Source organism: Gorilla gorilla, chromosome 21 (genome assembly GCF_029281585.2).
Source record: "Gorilla gorilla gorilla isolate KB3781 chromosome 21, NHGRI_mGorGor1-v2.1_pri, whole genome shotgun sequence".
NCBI lineage: Eukaryota > Metazoa > Chordata > Mammalia > Primates > Hominidae > Gorilla > Gorilla gorilla.
This window is the reverse complement of record NC_073245.2, coordinates 66893218-66914932: the sequence shown is the minus strand read 5'-3', so window position 1 is coordinate 66914932 and position 21715 is coordinate 66893218. Positions and strand designations below refer to the sequence as shown.

The 21715-nt window shown below is 42.0% G+C and overlaps 1 protein-coding gene across 2 annotated transcripts in view; it reads right to left on the bottom strand.

Moving 5' to 3' along the window:
- Positions 1-3379: 3379 nt before the first annotated feature.
- DOK5 (docking protein 5) overlaps positions 3380-21715 on the bottom strand; it is a 175686-nt gene continuing 157350 nt past the window's right edge. For both annotated transcript variants that reach the window (XM_004062395.5, XM_063702330.1), the window contains exons 7-8: positions 10545-10665; positions 3380-4137 (exon numbers count right to left, since the gene is read on the bottom strand). In XM_004062395.5, the coding sequence (XP_004062443.4) occupies positions 4073-4137; positions 10545-10665 (186 nt within the window). In that variant the 3' untranslated portion in view covers positions 3380-4072. The remainder of the gene's footprint in view (positions 4138-10544; positions 10666-21715) is intronic.

The window sequence follows — 21715 nt, the reverse complement described above, 5'->3', positions numbered from 1 at the left end:
GCATCTCAGAGAAACAAAGAAGGTCAAACCAAGTCTCCTTATTAGTTGTTACAGCAACAAAGAAACTATTGCAGCGACGCTGAAAATGCCTCCTGGAATCCCACCTCTGGAGCTGCAATTACAGCACATCTCCCCTTCCTGTGTGTTATCCCAGGTACGGAATCGCGTCTGTACCTGTGTGCCAGAATTCTGCATCTCCTGACAAGGGAAGCGTCTTGGGCAGCCCACTCGAATGGAGGCACTGGCTTGGCTCTACCACCTGACTTTTCACAGGTGTCTTGGATAAAAGCGCATTGTCAATTGCCTCCAGGTGCCTCAAGTCTTACCTGATGGGTACTCCCTGCATTTCTGTCTCCTTGAGCTATCTTAAAATGAGATTTTATGCCATTTACCAAAACCTGCACTGGAGTTACCTAGAAACACTGATCGAAAATGTAAATTTATGGACTCCACCCTAGATCTAGTGAATAAGTGTCTTTGCCAACATTTAAGAACTGCTAGCTTAGAGAGGGGAGTGTGGGTGATGGTACTTTATTTAGTGCGGATCCAGGCAAAACATTATCACTTGGTCCCGCCTTGGCTGAATCAAATCACAACAGATTGATCCAATGAGTTTGCAATGAAATCAGCCAACTGTTGATTTTCATGAGAAGATGGGCAGACTTACCTTCGTCCAGTATTTAATCTACAGAATTTAAAACCTGAATATCAAAGGGAAATTTCCAGTTTGCTGTCTTAATGGAGATCTGAACATCAATGTGTTTTTTTCCAGGACCAAAGGAAAGATTTTCTTTAGTATAGTTTATACAGTATTTCTAGCTCATGAAGTATTCTCTTTCTCAAAAGTCAAGATTGCCCAAAGAAGAAATAATAAAATGTCTTCTCATACAAATGTATGTTCTTGTTAGTTTTTCTGTTTCCTGAGCAATTGGCTTACAAATTGAGTCTGTGTATCAGGCATGGTGAAGGCAAACACACTTCTCCTGTATACATCCTGGCATACCCATATATACTGTTAAATAAGTACTTGGAAAATGAATGAATAAATTCCAGAAACTCAAGCAGTCTTCCTTGAGAGCATTTTAATCACTACTGCAATATCCTGCCTTAAACTGGGTAAAACAAGATATTTGTAACAGAGTTGAGGATGCAAAGAGGAATATGAGATTTACTTCCCTGCTCCCCCATCCTCACCTCCCACCAAAAGAAAAAAGTGGCTTTTTCTAATATGTAATTAAAACAGAAACATCATAGTTTAGCCTCCAGATCCCAGTTTATTTGCAAGTTGCCACGAATGCTTTAGAATTTAGTTTGCATTAGGTAAAAATCCACCACAGCTTTGAAAAACTTTCTCACACTATGTTCACTACTTGAGGTAGGGATTTAGAAAAAAACCGAAATCACTTCAAATGATCACTCCCCTTATTTAAGGCCAGATAGTAAAGTATTTACATTTCTTATGTTTTCTACCTGAAACTGTGAAATTAATATAAGATAGTATTTGAGGTTTTTATTTTAGAGCAGGGGATCCAGAAATAAGAGTCAAGTCTGCCACTTGTATTTGTGAATAAAGTTTAATTGAAATAGCCATGCCTATCTGTTTATCTATGTTAAAAGCAGGCTGGGCATGGTGGCCCACACCTGTAATCCCAGCACTTTGGGAGGCCGAGACAGGCGGATCACTTGAGGTCAGGAGTTCAAGACCAGCTTGGCCAACATGGTGAAACCCCATCTCTACTTAAAATACACACAAAAAAATTAGCCGGGCGTGGTGGCACGTGCCTGTAATCCCAGCTACTCAGGAGGCTGAGGCAGGAGAATTGCTTGAACTTCGGAGGGGGAGGCTGCAGTGAGACAAGATAGTGCCACTGCACTCCAGCCTGGATAACAGAACGAGACTCCATCTCAAAAAACAAAACAAAACAAAACACAAAACAGTCTATGGTTGCTTTTGCACCAGAAGGCAACAGAGACCATATGACCCAGAAAGCCTAAAATATTTGCATCTCAACTCTTTACAGAATAAGTTTGCTTTCCCCTAAGGAAGCCAGCCTTAGGGATTTACAAAGCAGATTCAGGAATCAGATTATCTGGGTTCAAACATGAATCTATCATTTAATAGGTAAAAGATCTTGGGCATTAATTACATAATTTAGATTCCTTGAGCTCAGTTTCCCCATCTGTAAAATGAAGATAATTATACTTACCTCATGGAGCTATTGGGGCAATTGAGATAATACCACAAAAGCACTTAGTGTTGTGCCCGGCCATAAATAAAAGCTGATAGCATAACCGAATCAAATGCTCTTTTCTGTCAATACGTTTCTTTTCTTAAAAATCCTCAAAGAGGTTCTCACTTCTAGTTACCTACATTCAGCAACATTTCTTTTCACACTCATTAGCTTGAGGCTTGCTTCAGTAATTTTAACTTCATTAAAATTATAATTATTTCTTTAATTCCATTTCCTTTATCTACTTCTTCAATGTAATTCTCCCATTGGCTGCCAAGGCCCTGGGAATCACGGAGAATCTCTGATGAGACAGTCTTAGAGAAAGAAAATAAATAAGAACCAGATAAAGTCAGGAAAATGAACAGTGAGGTAATTATCAAATGTGCCTGGCAAACCAAATTTTTAAAAGACAAAAATGAAGACCCCTGAGAGAAGTAGGATCAGCTAAAATTGTGTGAAAAGTAGCTACAGAGAACCCAGAGAGAACACAGATGCATTTCGGGGAAGCCATTAGCACTAAACAATTTATATACCCTAATCTACTAATTAATTGTTAGTTGAATTCAATCCTTTCCCCAGTATTTCTCAACCGCTTAAAAAACATATCCTGAGCAGCAGTGTGCTAGGAAATCCCAGCTAACTCAGATCTATAAAACTATGCATTGCTTATCTGAAGTTCAAATTTAATTGAGTATCCTGTATTTTATCTGGCAAAGAGTAGTGAACCAGGCAGGCGCTATCCCTGCTTGCTCTGCAGCTGTAGAGGAACTTTAGGTGCTCAGAAAATTCAATTCACATCCAGCACTGACCTTCTCTTTAGAAGTTCACGGCCACTGGGGGCCCATTTAGCAGGTGTCACTCTATGATGTTTCCAACTTGATTTTCTTGTGGTACTCTTCCGGAATTAAGGTCTTTGGCAACAAAGACTGTGTCTTTTGATTTCTACATCCCTGAACTCCAGTACAGTGCCAGAAACTCATAGATGCTCAATACAGACCACATTAATGAATGAGCGAGCAAATGCGTGAATGGTTGAATTCATATTAGACACAACACACAATACACTCACAGCACACATGCAAAATGTCCACACACCCTTCAGAAACACCTAGGATAGAGAAAAACATGTTGCCAGAATCCAAAGAACATATGGGTGAAGAATGATCTTTTATTTTCAAATGTTTTATGAAGAGACTCCGAACAAAATAAAGGCTTTTTAAAAGGGGGGGTAAGGGGGTGCGGAAAGCATATGAGGGAAACTGTAACCCTGTAAACAATACTAACGGGTTCTTTGAACGAATAGTTTTGAACAGAACAGATAAGAGTGAGTCAAAGCACTGATTTAACTAATTGGTGATATAATCAAATATAATGTCCAGTAGTTAATCAGAACCACAGTAATAATAACTGAGGAATAGGGTGTAAACAAATAACAAATAATTAAAAGCCATTTTATTGTCAATACTGACTGTCATACAACTGAAACACTTGGAAGGAAGAGCACAAGAATCCACAAAAGGACAGATTCAGAGAAGTGCAAGGGACAAGGTATCTACAATAGAAAATCATTTCGTGACATTGACTTCTTTCTGTCCAGCTGCAAAAGAGGGAACACAGAGTCAATATCTATAGAGCACGTTTCAATTACACTAAGAATTTAAAAAAGAAAAAGAAAATAAAGAAAATTATTGTATTGCAGAGTTTTCCAATGACCACACAATTAGCCAGGACTTTAAGCTTCTTCTCTTGGTCGTCATTTCCCTTGCTGTCGTTCTGTGACCTCCTGGGTGAATCTGTGGCTGACACATCGCAAGTGTGTTAACAATTCTTGGCAGTTACTGTCAGTGCTCAGATCTGTAGGCTGGAAAAGTCTCTGTTCGATGAAGCTTCAGAGGGCTGGAAACATCTTTTCCAAAAAGAATTTAAAATCAACAGTTACATTTCCAGAAAGCCCACAATCAAATTAGGTGGCGACAACTTTCTCTATAACAGAAATAAGTAAATGTACTTAAGGCAGAATTTTTTCCAAAGGCCTCTCACGATGATATGTAAATGAGTCACAGAGATTGCATGATTTACATATCATTTGCATGTGGCCTTTGGGCTGAGCCATGGTCAGTCCATTAGCAATTATTTTCTTCCTTAATTTTTCATCTGCATCAATCCCCATATCCAGGGTATTTAGGAGAAATGAGATAGAAACAGAAATACGGAAACTTTTAGCTAGAATATTCTGGAAACCTGAGCAGCAATAAAGCAGTCTTATACTTTGGTAATCTTGTAAATGTTAAGGAGAACTTCCTAAAATTCATTTAGCCTTTATTATTTCAGGTTTAGATTTCAGACCAAACAGAGTTTAAAAAGTCAAGAAGGCAACACACAAGATCCCTATTAGCCCCCTTTGTGACATATTAATAATATAAGGGTTGTCAAGCATTTTCTAGAAAGAGCCAGACACTAAATATTTTAGGTTTTGCAGACCATATGGTCTCATTGCGGCTACTGAGCCCTGCTGCCTGTAGCACAAAAGCAGCCATAGTTAATATGTAATGAATGTCGTCCTAATAATGCTTTATTAATGAAAATAGTCAGCAGGCTGGATTTGGCTCACAAGCCATTGTTTGCCAATCCCTGTAGATAATGCGTCCCTGATTTAACAAAAACTAGAGGTTCTACTGCCACCTGCTGGCCAATGGTTACCACAAGCAAAGAAATGTACACTGCTAGGTGAAGATCTCAGGACTCACCGCAAAGCCTTCGGAACAAACTTCCGCAGCCTTGGTGAGTAAACGTGTGGATCAAGCAGGCACAAGAAACAGGACTGCAGCCAGTGGAGCATGTCCGCCCCACCCACACACATTCAAAACAATGTTGTTTTTATTTTATTTTATTTTATTTGTATGTATTTTTTTTCGACCCGGCTGCAGTGCAGTGGCGTGATCTCAGCTCACTGCAGCCTCAACCTCTTGAGCTCAGGTGATCCTCCCACCTCAGCCTCCCAAGTAACTGGGACCACAGGTGTGTGCCACCACACGTGACTAATTTTTGGATTTTTTGTAGGGACGGGGTCTCGCCTACATCCACCAGCCATGTGGCCTGGAGTAAGACCTTAACCTCCAAAGGTCTCTGTTTCTTCAGTCATTGAAATGGAGACGATAGTCCCACTCTCACCAACTCCCGTGGTTGTCAGGAGAACCCCATAAGGCTACATGGGAGATGCCTGGTTCAGTGACACAACTGTTTAGTGCCACTCTTTGATTTCCTCAAATTATCTTAGGTCAGATCTATGATATAGGTGCCTAGTTTTTCTTGTTTTTGTTTTGAAACAAGTGATGCTATCTTCCAAGGCAATTCCCACAGAAGAGTTCTGAAAATACTGGAGCAATGAAGCACCTTGGCCTAAGGGTAAAGATTGCTGAGATGATAACTTTGAGAAGGAGGTGAGAGAGTTAGAGGAACATTGTACTGAAGCCAGACACTCCGGTGCTCATGTGCAACAGCCTTGGGGCTAGTCTCCCACTTCCTCTCCTGTTCTCTTGCAATCCCTTGAATGAAAATATCAATTAAATCTGACACTGCCATGCTGAGGACCCTCTAATGCTTCCCCTCACACTTAGAATAAGCAAGTCTTAATTACCTGTATTCACCACCCCGGCTGTCTCTTTATGTCCCTTAGGCACAGGCCACACTGGCTCCTTCCTGATCTTTGAATGCCCGCAGCTCATTTCTGACTCAGGGCCTTTGCATTTGCCGACCTCTCTATGGAGAATGCCTTCCCCTGGCTCTCGGTATGGCTGCCTCTTTTAGACTTAAGGTCTTGGGGTGTTGCAGGGGCTTCCACTGACTACCCCATCTCAAGAAGTCCCTTTGTCAGCGTCTTCTCAAAACCAGCAGCTCTGCCTCACTTTCTTTATCATAAAAACTTTCTTTTCCACTGTTCCATATACCAAGTCTGAAATTAACTATGTCTGCTTGATTATGGATTGTGACTCTCCATTAGATTATAAGCTCCGAGAGGGAAGGAATATCCCTGCCTAGGAGTCCCAGGTATGTCTGTCATCTAGCACAGCGCTTGGCCTAAACTAGATGCTCAATAAACGTTTACTGAGTAAACAAAGAACGGATGGATGGAAGAATGAGAGATAAAAACCTTAAAATCTTTGTTACTTACTAGATAGGTAGTCTTGGACCCATTAATAACCCTTCAAATTCTCAGTTTCCTAACAGCAAATGAGAATAAAATACCCTTTCAGGCAGCTGTTTTGGGATCTAAATGAGATCATGTATGTTAGGTCCCAGTGGAAAGCTGGTACACAGTAGGTCCTCAGAAAGAGTAGCTTTTAGAAAGACCCCATTGAATATGGCTTGTCTCCCTCGTAATGATGAAATCTGAGATTTCGGCACTGCACTGGTGGCACGTGAGTGTTTATTCATATAACAAGAAGGAAAAGAGGTTTCATGTCCAAATAGATGTGCAGAGCTTTGGTTTAAACAAGTTTAATCAGGTTTTTCATTGCAGGGCATCTCAGAGCCCTGAAATTATTGATTTGTTTTCTGACTCTCCATGAGAACTTAACATGTAGCATTTCCCCCAAACGCGTTTGACCACAGTACTTTTCTTAGGGGAAAGGTGCTGTCTACCAGAGTTAGCTTTCCAAGGAACATAATTTGGGAAATGCTACTGATGTAACTGCTGTTATTTTATCCAATGCATTCCTGAAAGAATCCAGTGAATAGTATTCAACATAAACTTGTTGATTGCTTCTGTAAGTTTCTTCCATAGTTTTCTTTTTTTTTTTTTTTTTTTAACTGAGACAGAGTTTCACTCTTGTTGCCCAGGCAGGAGTGCAGTGGCATGATCTTGGCTCACTGCAACCTCTGCCTCCTGGGTTCAAGCGATTCTCCCACCTCAGCTTTCCGAGTAGCTGGAATTACAGGCGCCCGCCACCATGCCCAGCTAATTTTTGTATTTTTAGTAGAGGTGGGGTTTCACCATGTTGGCCCAGCTTGTCTTGAACTCGTGATCTCAGGAGATCCACCCAACTCGGCCTCCCAAAGTGCTGTGATTACAGGTGTGAGCCACCACGCCCAGACAGTTTTCATTATAAACCTACTTCCAATGTTGATTTTGTATCTGCATAATCATAGAAGAGAATTTCTATGAAAATTTTAAAACGACGTGGGAGAAGCAGTGAAGGTAGATTATGTATGTCTTGTGTGGCACCTGTCAAAACCAGCACCTCCCTTTCCCCACCAAAAACTGTAGTAAAATGATAATTCCCAAATCAACCAGCAGGTGGCTCTCGAAGACTACATTTGAAGAAAATGACCATTATTCTCAAACCAATTTGTTAAATTCCTCCTTAAGGGTCTGTATGATTTCCAACCTTAACCTCCAGATTTGCCAGAAAAAAAAAAAAGCCTGAAATTCATCAACGTAGGTGAATTGGCCAGAGGAATTACAACCCATAATCACCAGCAAAACAAGAAGAAATTAAAGGCTCTGTAACTTCATCATATGGCACACCCCAGGCCCCCAAGTAATTAACTTTTCCCAATCCTATTTCCTTTTTCTAAGGGGGATGAAAAGTAGGGGAGAGGGAAGGTAGGTAGTATAGGTAGAAGAATAAAACTTTTTTTTTAATGTACTTGTTGTTTAAATAGCCACTTTTGGTAAGCAAGATAATTTTAGGTACTCTGTGAACATCTTTTAAATCTTCAATACTTATTCTTTATTTTATTGTCTATTAAAAAGCATAACTAGCTGGGTGCAGTGGCTGATATCTATAATTCCAGCACTTTGGGAGGCCGAGGCAGGAGGACTACTTGAGCTCAGAAGTTTGAGACCAGTCTGGGCAACATAGTAAGACACCCTCTCTACTAAAAATAATAAATTAGCTGGGCTTGGTGGCACACACCTGTAGTCCCAGCTATTTGGTAGGCTGAGGCAGGAGGATCACTGGTGCCCAGGAGGTTGAGACTGCAGTGAGCCATGATCGCACCACTGCACTCCAGCCTAGGCGAAGAGCCAGACCCTGTCTCAAAAAAAAAAAAAAAAAACAGTATAACCAGTGGATATAACAGTATTAAGGTAGTAAAATATGCTTTTTTTAAAAAAGTATATTAAAATAGAAGAGAGTAAAATCGAGTAACATTCTGGTATGTATATGACAAAAATTGTGATGATGTAACTCAAATATTGCAAACATTTTTGAAGTTTCAGTGAGAATCAGTGGCATTGTCACAACCCAATCTAACTCACTCTCTCTGCAGAGAAATCTTGGAAGGTAAGCTTATTTGTCAATTATTAATTCAGTCGTTTGCTCAGCTGCTCACAGAGGCACTCAGGATCTTTTTTTTTTTTTTTTTTTTTTTTTTTTTTTTTTTGCAGCATCTGCTATGTGCCATGCTCTCTGCTAGTGAACAGAGCACAGAGTCATGAAAACTAAAATGTAAATACCCCCAGTGCTTTCTCAACATTATGCATTCTTTCAACAAATCCTGACGGGAGGCATACAAGGCGCCGGGAGATAAAATGATAAAGACAGAAGGAGGCACAGCTCTCCTGCCCTCCTGTACATTATTGCTTCCTGGGAGAGCTGACCATGAGTCAAGTGGCCACATAAATATGAAATGAAAACTGGCCATCATCTGCATCTTATGAGGGCACATAATCAGAGATGTCCACTCAAGTTACAAGAAAGTCCTGAGGGCTTTCTTGGAGCCTGAGGGGTGCTGGAGGTGAGACCTGGAGGTGAGCAGGAGTTAACTAGGATGAGGGACAGGCACAGCATACAGGAAAAGCTGCCTGGGAGAGAAAGGACCAACAGCAAAGACTGAGAAAAAAGGCTGTTGTGACCAGGGTTCAGAGCGGGCATGGAGGACTGAGGGTTCAGAGCGGGCATGGAGGACTGAAGGTTCAGAGCGGGCATGGAGGACTGAGGGTTCAGAGCGGGCATGGAGGACTGAGGCCATAGTCTTCCATGGTCATTCATTCATTCTTGCATTCAATTATTCAGCAAATTTCTGCAAGTAAACTACGTGTAGTCTAGTGCACGCTATTTCCAGTTTGGTGGTCTTGTACCTCATCATTAAAGAGTTTTTTTGCGCGGAACTTGCAGTGAGCCGAGATCGCGCCACTGCAGTCCAGCCTGGACGACAGAGCGAGACTCCGTCTCAAAAAAAAAAGAGTTTTTTTTACAAGTATCCCCCACATAGGTGCATAACATAATAAGCTATTCTTATGTACTATGAAATGAAAAACAAAACAAAACAAATATGTCTGAAAGGATAGGTTTAAATAGAATTTTTTTTTTTTTTTTTTTTTTGAGATGGAGTTTTGCTCTCGTTGCCCAGGCTGGAGTGCAATGGTGCGATTCTGGCTCACTGCAACCACCGCCTCCCAGGTTCAGGTGATTCCCCTGACTCAGCTGGGATTACAGGCACATGCCACCACGCCCAGCTAAATTTTGTATTTTTTTTAGTAGAGACAGGGTTTCACCATGTTGGCCAGGCTGGCCTTCAACTCCTGACTTCAGGTGATCTGACCGCCTTGGCCTCCCAAAGTGCTGGTATTACAGGCGTGAGCCACCACGCCCGGCCATTTTAAGTAGATTTTTTCATTGTTCATGTTGTCCACACTATGGGCTGTTCTGCATCATGCTTCAGAGACTACTTCTCTAGAAGAAGAGCTTACTAGGATTTGCCTAAAGTCATTCAGCAAACCTGAAGCCATGGCTTCTGGCCTCAGTCCAGGGCCCCATCCACCAAAACATTGGCTCCTAGACCTGACCTCTCGGGAGAATCACCTGGAGGACTTGTTCAAATACAGGTGGCCTGGCCCCACCCTCAGAGCTCCTGATTCAGTAGGTCTGGGGAAGGGCATGGAAATTTGCATTTCTAGCAAGACTTCAAGTAATGCTGATGCTGTGATTCATCAGTCCACTACATCATTTCTTGTAGCCTGCTCCCTGGCCCCTCGCCCAGACCCTGTGTACGGTCTGTTAAAAGTGCAGATTGCTCAGCCACATCCTATGCCTTAAGATCTAGAGTCTCTGGGGATGAACACCAAGAATCTGCATTTTAAGTGACTTCCCCCAGGACACTGTGATAGATACAAATATCTCTAGAGCCATACAGATATTTGGCTCTACAAAGATTAAGTGCCTCGTGTGTGAGGCCTTGAGGGGGGTCCTACCTTTGGAGGAAGGGCACTAACCAGCTGGCATGCAACAGCTGGGAGTTGAGCTGAGCCCCCTCCCCAGTACTCCTAGGCCTGGCCCACACCCTGGACACAGGCAGCCCCACGCTTACCTTGCAGGCGGTAGAGCTGTCCCGTGCTGTGCTGCCGTGTGATGTGCTGCCAGTAGGCGCTGCGAGGCAGGGGCACCATGGTGCTCAGCGAGGCGGCCCGCTCACTCATCTTCATCTGGAGCTGCAGCCCAAGGGAAGAAAGTTGTGCGTCAGGAACACTGGGGCTGAAAGCGGCCTGACTGAGGAAACAGGAGAGCATGGAGTACAAGAACCACAGAGCTGGCCAGGCTGCAAATCAATGAACATCGACTGATGGTGGTGGGCATGGTGGCCAGCTACTGTTTTTGCTTACTTAGCACCATCCATTCTTTACCCTGCTGGCAACAGTGCCTTGATGACGTTCCTTTGGGGAACTTCCCTCCAACCCAGCTAAGTCCCTCCAGTCCCGGTGGGGCTGATTCCCCCATTCACTTTAGGGTTGGGCTGGTGACCCATGCCAGACCACTCCGAAATAATTTACTGAGACATTATTAGCATTTTTGTGGAAGAGAGAATCAGCAGAAGTAAGCTAAAGATTTATGACTGTTTTGTTCATTGCTCTATCCCCAGAGTGCAGAATATTGCCTTGCATGTAATAGATATACAAGTAACATGTGTTGGATGATTTCTCGTGGAGTTGTTAAGAGGCTGGAGATGGGACTGGAGCCTATCTTGGAACTACAAAGGGACCACGTGACAGTGAGTAGACACCATTCAGAAGAAGACAGCCAAGAAAAGCAGAGAGATCTTCACACACTCCACTGAGACCTTGGATCCCACTGAATCCAGAGGCTGGCCCCAGACTTTTCAATTGTATTAGCCATTTCGTTCTGTTCAGTTTGGGGTTTTTTTGTTTTGTTTTGTTTTTGTTTTTTGTTTTTTGTTTTTCAGATGGAGTCTGGCTCTGTCAGCAAGGCTGGAGTGTAGTAGCACGATCACAGCTCACTGCAACCTCTGCCTCTGGGCTCAAGCAATTCTCCTGCCTCAGCCTCCTGAGTAGCTGGAAGTACAGGTACATGCCACCACGCCCGGCTAATTTTTCTCTCTTTTTTTTTTTTTTTGTATTTTTAGTAGAGATGGGGTTTCTCCATGTTGGCCAGGCTGATTTCGAACTCCTGACCTCAGGTGATCCACCCGCCTCGGCCTCCCAGAATGTTAGGATTACAGGTGTCAGCCACCGCACCCAGCCTAATTCTTGTCAGTTTAAACTGACTTGTGTTGGGTGTTCTGGCATCAGAAAGAAAAAATAAAAGTCTGTTTGAACAAGTAAGTTTTGTCGACAAATCATTGTCCCAGACATTGAGGGAGGAAAAAAGATGAAATGGCTTTTGGCAGCAGGCAACTCTAAAGACACAGTTCTACTCCCCCAGATTATCAGAGAGCAGTCAACAGCCTGACCAACCACATCGGGGAAATAATTATACAAAAGAAGGAAAGTTTCAGAGAGAAAAGAGCCTGTAGCATGGGTAGAATAAAAGGAAAGGTGAACGGGGTCAACGCATGCAAGAAGAATGGGGGTGCAAGTGGAAGCAGACCTCCAGGCACCACCGTATCTGAGCCCTGGTCTTAGACACAATCATGACGCAGGTTGATTATGCCATTGTGTAAGAAGTGACTATTTGCAAAGTTGAATTTCCTGGATACTTGAATATCAAATAATCCATTCCCATCTTTAAAAAAATTCACCCACAAAGATTTATGCGAGATGTTCATTGGGAGGTAATTTCACATTGGCGAGAGCTGACGGCTATTTAAGTATCCTGCCATTCGAGGCCCAGTTAACTACACATAGGCACGATGTAATACTTGGCAAAGATGGAAGATTTACATGAATTGGAAATGAAACATTTATATGTTGTACCACGAAGGAAACACAGGGGGTTACGGACCTAGCGCAATGTCATTTTAGTTGCTCATATGAAAATTGTTGGCATTACACACCTATCCATTTGGAAAGTATGAGAATTTGATGAGATGATACCTACTTAGACTTACCTAGTAACAAATAGGTAAAGGGGAAAAATGGAGATGATGATGATCATGATGATAATTAGAAATTGCAATGTCCATGTTAGGATTTTTTTTAAAAAAATTTCCAATCTCTTAAAGAAAAAAAAGTCTCCACTGTACACATCCCATCAGCATGGTAGTTTCAGGCATAATTCACTCAGTAAAGCCAAAATAATAGGAGGCTTCATATGTCGAAGGCCAAAACTCATTGTAGTTCATGAGATTCAACTTGAAAAAAAGATTATAATATTCACTCAAAAGAAAATGTAATTTATATGCATTGAATTTACATTTGCTGAATCTAATTCCTTGTCCCTATCATAATTCCACAATTACCAAAACATGCCCCCAAGTGGAATCATACAGGATTAGATTCCATGAGGATAACTTTTCCTAAAAATAAATTTTAGATGAAAAGGTCCAAAAGCTAAGTACTAAGCTAGTAGGAAAGTTCTGCAGCTGTTTCTTGTTTTTAATTTTTAAAATGTATTTTTAATGGACAAATAATAAGTATGCATATTTATAGAGTACAGTGTAATGTTTTGATCTATGTACATACTATAAAAAAATTCATTTGAGCTAATTAACATATCCCTCACCTCGTCAACTTCTCATAGTGGTTATTTCTGTATACATGAAAGTCTAAAAAAATCCAAAACGATTTACCAGTGACTTTTAGTAACATTCTATTTCATTTGCATGGAATTCAAAACATAAAAGAAGGAAAAGAACTCAATTTAGAGGCACTGGTTGTTTGATTTTCTTGATATAAAGAGATTCTATTTAATTTAACAGAAAATTTCATATAAAGAAAACATTTGTGGAATACTAGTCACTTCAAATTATTCACTACTTCACTGCAAATATATTTAGGCAGCCCAGCATGATTTGACTGTATTTTCAGAAAGCTGATTTGGGATCAAGAGTGAAATGACAGCAACGCCGCATTTTGAAAAGGAGAATGGTACAAAGCCGGGCTCTCTGGTTCTTTCTCAACCCTTTGGAAAAATATCTAATTTTATGAAAGAAGCATTTTAATTGTCTTTGGACAAAAAGAAAAGCCTTCTAACAATGCAGAAATGTCTGCATAATTGTGTCAGGGAGAAAAGACGCAGGAAGTCATTTGGTGAGAATCCAGCAGGCAGGTTTCCGCTCCCTCTTCTGTGACGCTCCGAGTCCCTCTATCCTTGATATCAGCCACCAGTGGAGGGCCACAAGTGGCACTGATGTACCGCCCTGGTGGAAATAGCAGTTAGCACTCATGTTTGGAAGAGTTGAAATTGGGTTACCTGGAGCACCGCAGGTCCTCAAATAACGTTTGCATTCAGCTTTGTTTCATTACAGCTTTGATGTGAATATAGAAATCTGTTCCTGGCAGGGTCACTGTCTGTGTCGATTTGGCACGTTCTCCCCACGCCTGCTTGTGTTTTCTCTGGGTCCTCCGCTTTCCTTTCATATCCCAAAACTGCCTGTTGGCTTCACTGGTGTGTCTAAATGGTCCCTGTCTCAGTGGCTGTGGGTGTGGGTGAGTGTGTCCTGAGACGGGAGGGTATCCTGTCCAGGCTGGGTCCCATTTGGCACCCAGGGCTGCAGAGATGGTGGGCTCTGGCCACCCGTGACCCTGAACTGGAACCACTGGGTAAATAGTCATCTTGTTTTGATTAATCTTTCTCAAATGTACGTATAGCTCACATTTATTTCAATGTGTAATATTAGAAGTGTTTTTGTCCTTTATCTAGAAGTTTGGTAATGTTTTTGTAACCAGAAATATGCCATAGGAATTTAACTCTTCTTTATATCAATCAGCCCACGGGAAAATTGGTTTTGCTGTATGTCCTTCTGCTAAAGCCACAGAATCTATCAACAATGTTAAATGAGGATTTAGTGTATTTGGAGAGAAGGATTACAGTCTTCCTACTTAAAAAATATATTTTTATATAGTTTTTTTTACAATAGATATAATATCTTCACATTAACAAGTAAAAATAAAAATTACCCTGAGCCATAGAATTGTAAAGTATGAGGATTTCCCCTGTAAGGTGACACAGAAGTTCTTGAAAAACCTCCCATTCACAAAATTGTGAGAAAATTCAGGGGGTGGGTTGACCATTCAAATGTACACCTATTTACAACCAGAGTCATTGTTACTTTGGGGGATAGCTTGCACAGCCCAGCTAGACTGGAGGTTGATTTGGGGTTATAAAAAATGTAGAAAACACTTGATTGGAAGTGCCAGCTTGAGGAAGTCCAGGTGACAGAGGTGGAGAAGGGGCTATTGCAGAAAGCTGGCAATGGTGGCTGTGCAGCCACATGAACAGTAGCTGAGCAAGACTGCAAAGGCTGGGCACACCCCTTTATAGGGAGGGAGTCCAGGGACCTGTGCTCATGGTTCATCTTCTGGAAGAGGCCATGCCTGTGCACCAGTCTGTAAGTACCTTTTCCTATCCAGCTTAAGGTTACAATTTCACTCCTTCTAATCTGGGCTTCCCTTTCTTAGAAAAAATTGCTTAGGAACCAACACAACCTTAATATTGTAATGAATTTCCAATTTTTCAAATACATCTGAGCTCAGTGGCAAAATAGAAGTGGTGTGGCTGGGCGCAGTGGCTCCTGCCTGTAATCCTACCACTTTGGGAGGCTGAGGTGGATGGATCATGAGGTCAGGAGTTCAAAACCAGCCTGGCCAACATGGTTGAAACTCCGTCTCTACTAAAAATACGAAAGTTAGCCAGGCATGGTGGCAGTGAGCTGAGATCATGCCACTGCGCTCCAGCCTGGGCGAAAGAGCGAGACTCAGTCTCAAAAAAAAAAAAAAAGAAAAGAAAAGAAATGGTGTTATGGTGGAAGAAACTGTATACTACACATGACCCATACTCCTGACCCCGTATAACCTACTAAAATCATGTCCCTGGACTCTATAAAAAAAACCCACAAAAATTACAAATAATCCATTTTGTTTCCTATGTCAGAAAAACTTAAAAGAATCATGGAACATTAGAGTTGGAAGAACCATGGAGGACATCCAGCCTAGTCTCCTGAGTTAACCGGTCAAGGGACTATATATCCTCATGCTAACGGCCAAACTTCTTAGATTGGGGATCTCTGATCTTGATACCCTTCCCTTCTCAGGCCTCAACATAGCCTAAACCACACCATTCAGCCCAGCCAGTTCCAACAGCCTGGAAATCCATTGCATATCTGCTCCTAAGCCCAAAGGTTCTCCCCATTACTTATGTGGTTAAATTCTACCTTCCCTTCAGGAGTCAGCTCAGGAATCACCTCCTTTAGATACTCTCCTGATGTCTCTTCTCCTCCCTTAATAGGATCAGGTGCTTCTACCAGATATCTCATCATTTCACTGTTTTGTGGTAGTCACTAACCTAGCCTTCCTTCCTTCTGCTCTAGACCATGAACTGCTGAAAAGTAGGGATTATCTTTTTTTTTTTTTTTTTTTTTTTCCCGAGACAGAGTCTTGCTCTGTCGCCCAGGCTGGAATGCAGTGACATGATCTCGGCTCACTGCAAGCTCCGCCTCCCGGGTTCACACCATTCTCCCGCCTCAGCCTCCCAAGTCACTGCGACTACAGGCGCCCACCACCACGCCTGGCTGATTATTTGTATTTTTAGTAGAGACAGGGTTTCACCATGTTAGCCACGATGGTCTTGATCTCCTGACCTTGTGATCTGCCCGTCTTGGCCTCCCATAGTGCTGGGATTACAGGCGTGAGCCACCACGCCCGGCCAAAGTAGGGATTATCTTTTATCTCTGTATCCTATTCCCAGCACCTAGCTAGAGCCTTCAGAGGCTTAATGTGTGATGAATGAATGAATGAATGAATGAATGAATGAACCCAGGATTTGCCTAAGTAGCAGAAAATCGTCTTCAAAAATAAATCCTAACCAAGCTATCAAATTAGAAGCACTGTTAGCCCAAGGCTGAATTCATGCTGAAACTTTAGGTCCAGGTTAAATTAACATGGCTGTGACTGACTGTGGGGAACGTGGCAATAAGACTATTTCACTCGACTTTGCCATTCAAGTGATGAGCAGAAGCAGGACCTTGGGGAAAGATCTTTCTTATGTGTATATGCACAATCATTTAGGACTATCCAACAGCAGGGGAGTTTAGCACTGAACATTTATTAATTCTATTAGCAGTGTTAGCTCAAGATCCCACAAGAGTAGAAAGACAAGCCTTTGTGAAAGTCAAACAAATGCCTTCTTGTACTTCAACACTTGAACTTTCCCTCTAAACAGCAGGAATGCATGCAGGTCTCTTCCTAACCTGGCCTAAGTGAGTCAAGATGCTGCCTGGTGGCATAAAATACTTAAAGCAATCAATCGACTTATGTCATCAATTGGGTTCTGAATGCACAAAAAGCATCATGCTGCTGGGGAGAGAAGCTAACCATGCAGTAAGAGACCCATGTTATAATGTAGAAGCAGAAGACGCTTTGCTTCATGGGAGTTGCTTGGGCTTACAGGTCTCTTTCCTCATGGAACTAAGAGACCCCTGATGAAACTGTATACAAATTAACAAAAATATTCAGATTGCTATAAAAAGAAGAATGAAGTTCTGATATGTGCTACAACACGTATGATTCTGAAAACATTGTGCTAGTCATGAAAGTCCAGGGATTATGTTATTCCATGCTATGGTTTGAATGTTTGTGCCCTCCAAATGTCCTGTTGAAATTTAATTGTCTTGTGACTGTTTTGGGAGGCGGAACCTTTCAAAGGGGCTGCCATTATCTTGGGAGTTTGTTTGTAACCATCTAATGAGCTATTCCTGCCCATTGCACAGATAAAATCAATTCATGGAGATCATGGCATTGCAGTAAAGAAAGAGCTTAATTGATGTGAGGTCAGACACACCACGTGGGAAATGGAGTTATTAGTCAAATCAATCTCACTGAAGGCTCAGAGGTCAGGAGTTTTTTAAAGACAGTTTGGCAGGCAAGGGGTTAGGGGACGGGGGCTGCTGATTGGTTGGAAATGCAATCATAAGGGTGTGGAAAATGGTCCTCATGTGCTGAGCCCACTTCTGGGTGGGACCACAGGACTAGTTGAGTTACAGGTCTAGTGGGGCCATCTGGTTGTCAGAAATGCAAAAATCTGAAAAGCCATTTCAAAAGGCCAATCTCAGGTTCTGCAATAGTGATATTATTTGCAGGAATAATTGGGGAAGTTGCAAATCTTGTGGCCTCCAGTATAATGTCCGGTCATTTTTAAACTACATCTAAATCTTAGAAGAACTGAGACCCCTCTCATCCTCCTAATTTGGCCTTTCATTAATTTTACAAGGGCAGTTTAGTTTCAGGGAAGGGCTATTATCATTTAAACTATAAACTAAATTTCTCTTAAAGTTAGCTTGGCCCATGCCGAGGAATAAATGAAGGCAGCCAGCCTGTGAGGCTAGAATCAAGATGGAGTCAGCCATATCAGATTTCTTTTACTGTCATAATTTTTCAAAGGCGGTTTCAGGTTTATTATTGCAGGAGTAGGTTCATCCCCTCTTGGTCTCTCTTCCGGCCCTCTCTGCTCTTTGACCACATGATACTTTCCACCATGTTACGGCACAACAGGAAGGCCTTTTCCAAGATGCCAGCACCTTGATCTTGGATTTCCCAGCCTATAGAACTATAAGAAGTAGATTTCTGTTCATTATAAATTACCCAGTCTTTGGTATTCTGTTATAGCAGTAAAAATAAACTAAGATATTCCGTTTACATAAAATGTCCCAAATAAATCCCTAGAGAGAACATAGATCAGTGGTTGCTGAGGCCTAGAGGGTACTGTCAAAAATATTTGAGAAGATTTATTCTGAGCTAAATATGAGTGACCATAGCCCATTGACAAAGCCCCACAAGATCCTGAGAACATCTGCCCAAGGTGGTTGGGCTACAGCTTGGTTTTATATGTTTTAGGGAGACATAAGACATCAATCAATACATATAAGATGAACATTGGTTTGATCCAGATAGGTGAGACAACTCCAAATGGGGGCTTCCAGGTCATAGGTAGATTCAAAAATTTCCTGATTGGCAATTGGTTGAAGGAATTTATCGAAAGGCCTGGAATTAACAGAAAGGAGTATCTGAGTTAAGGTAAGGGGTTGTGGAGACCAAGGTTTTTATGATGCAGATGAAGCCTTCAGGTGCCAGGTTTCAGAGAGAAGAGATGGTAAATATAACCTATCAGAATTAAAAGGGCACCAGACTCTTAGTTAATTCTCTCCTGGATCAGAGAAAAAACCTGAAAAGGGAAGAAGATTCTCTATAGAATACAGATTTTCCCCACAAGAGACAGCTTTGCAGGGTCATTTCAAAATATGTCAAATAATATATTTTGGAGTAAAATACTTAAATTTCTTTCAGGGCCTGCTATCTCTCATGTTAGTATCTTACTCCTACAAAGAGTCTGTTTTGTCAGTCTTGAGGTCTCTGTTTTAATGTTATTGCTGGTCAGTTTTGCCTGAACTCCAGAGGGAGGAGGGTATCATGAGGCATGTCTGACCCCCACTTCCCATCATGGGCTGAACTGGTTTTTCAGGTTAACTTTTGAATGTCCTTAGCAGAGAACTGGAGTTCTTCCAGTTGGCTGAAGAGCTTAGAATTTTATTTTTGGTATCCAGGGGTGATAGCTAAAGGAGGTGGGGTTTCTTCTTAGGGTGATGAAAATGTTTTGGAATCAATTGTGATAGTTTCACAAACCTGACTACATTAAAACCATTAAATTGTACAGTTTGAAAGGGTACATGTGTATGGTATAGTACGTGTGGTATGTTCATATCTCAATAAACCTGTTACCAAAAAAATAAAAGCAGATAGTAGTATATGCCCTGAAGATTATTTTAAAAGCATGATATTAATCCCGGCACTTTGGGAGGCCGAGGCGGGTGGATCACGAGGTCAGGAGATCGAGACCATCCTGGCTAACACGGTGAAACCTCATCTCTACTAAAAATACAAAAAATTAGCCGGGCATGGTGGCGGGCGCCTGTAGTCCCAGCTACTCAGGAGGCTGAGGCAAGAGAATGGCATGAACTCGGGAGGCAGAGCTTGTAGTGAGCCGAGATCGCACCACTGCACTCCAGCCTGGGTGACAGAGGGAGATGCCATCTCAAAAAAAAAAAAAAAAAAAAAAGCATGATATGATGAATTAGTGAGTGGCTACTTCTGGTCAAGCAGCCCCAGAAAGAGTAACATTGAAGGAAGACCTGACTGACAACTGGCTGAAGCATGGTCCCCCGCCCCCGCCCCCACCCCGCCGTCATTATTGTCGTTAACAGCACAGTAAAAGCCTTGTAAAAACTTCCCAATACTCACAGTGAGTGACGGGCTGATTGCCAAGGCCCTTTCCTCATAATGGTGAGAAAATTCTATCAGCCCTCTTGGGAGAGAAAAAGATTCTAATGACCGGACCACTGTGCATAGCTTGTCACTGAGAAAAGAAAAACAACTGTCTCCCATACCTGCCAAATGCATTTCTGGTTTCCCAGTCCCTCATTTGGTTTCGCTGACACTGACTTGCTGCTGGTGCACTTCTTTCAGGAGTCTGAGACCAGGAGTGCAGAGCAGTGGCAGGTCTTAGCCTCAATACTGCACCATATTGTCCTTCTCTGGAATCCAACTGTTTTTATGGTAGAGCATTGTGTTTTGCAAAATTGAACAGCACGACAGGATGTAATTGTTTTCTGCGGCAGTCAATCATGAGTACCATATGCCGTCTTTGTGACATCAGTCTGGATTCATTCAGAAACGAGCACAAATCTTCACTATGGCAAAAAGATCAGTACCTCAATACCTAATTCCATCCTCATCAAGCTCTTAAATTTTCATCAGGTTGCTCCTCAAAGTATTAATAACTCAAGTGGGGTCTTTGCTAATAACAACTCTGCATATGCAAATCGTACTGTAATTTTCCTTTCATTCAACCTGGGCCCTAAAGCGACTGAATAAAGACACTGTCTTGATAAGATTCAGCTGAGTCAGAAGCCACATCCACACCTGAACACATTCTCAACCTGAGAAACTTCCAATTCTAATCATATCTTTCGTTTCATATACGTAACCCAACTAATTTTCTATCAATATTTCAAGCACAAAACATGGGCAAAGTTGAGTCAGAAGGGACATCTCAGTCCAAGAAAGAATAAAACCACGTTCCAAATGAAGCCAGCCTCTGAATACCTGCTTTTCTCATTCTGCTGAAATCTCGGCTCTCATCTACACTACCCTCCACATTCATTGCCATTCTCCAGGTGGCTTCCTGAACAATATCTTTGGGTTCTGCCTACTTATTCTCTTGTGAAAATAATATTTGAAAACATGATCTCCCTGTGCTTTCTGGGCCCTGGGTCAGCAGTTCAGCTACCCAACTGCAAGCAGAAGCATTACCTGGAGGGCTTGTTCAAATGCAGATTCCTGGCCCCACTCCTAGAATTTCCAAGGGTGGAGCCCAGGCATTTGTTTTTTTGTTTTTTGTTTTGTTTTGTTTTGTTTTTGAGATGGAGTTTTGCTCTTGTCACCCAGGCTGCAGTGCAATGGCACGATCTCAGCACACTGCAACCTCTACCTCCCGGGTTCAAGCGATTCTCCTGCCTCAGGAGAAGCTGGGATTATAGGGACGCGCCACCACGCCTGGCTAATTTCTGTATTTTTAGTAGAGATGAGGTTTCACCGTGTTGGCCAGGCTGGTCTCAAACTCCTGACCTCAGGTGACCCACCCACCTTGGCCTCCCAAAGTGCTGGGATTCCAGGTGTGAGCCACCGCTCCCGGCCAGGAATTTGTATTTTGTAACAAGTTCCCAGATGGTTTTGATCTTAATGATTTAGGAACCATGCTTTGAGAATTACTGTCCTGTGCTATTTATTACCTTTAGAACAATCATTCTGGGAAATTTTCCATGGTGGTAAGAGCCCACGTGAAAGTCAGAAAATCTGAGTTAAAGTCTAGAATCTGCCACTAATAGCTGCATGACCCTAGGCTCATTATTTAATCTCCTTTAGTCCTTAATATCTGGTCAGTAAAAAAGAGAGAAAATAGTTCTCGCTTTGCAGCTAATTCTTAGGCCACGTATAATTTATTGTGGAGTTCCATGGTTATTGCCAATATTTAGAATTAGCTCTATATCATGATACTGTCTTTAGCAAGAATTTCTGAACAAGGTCATAATAGAAG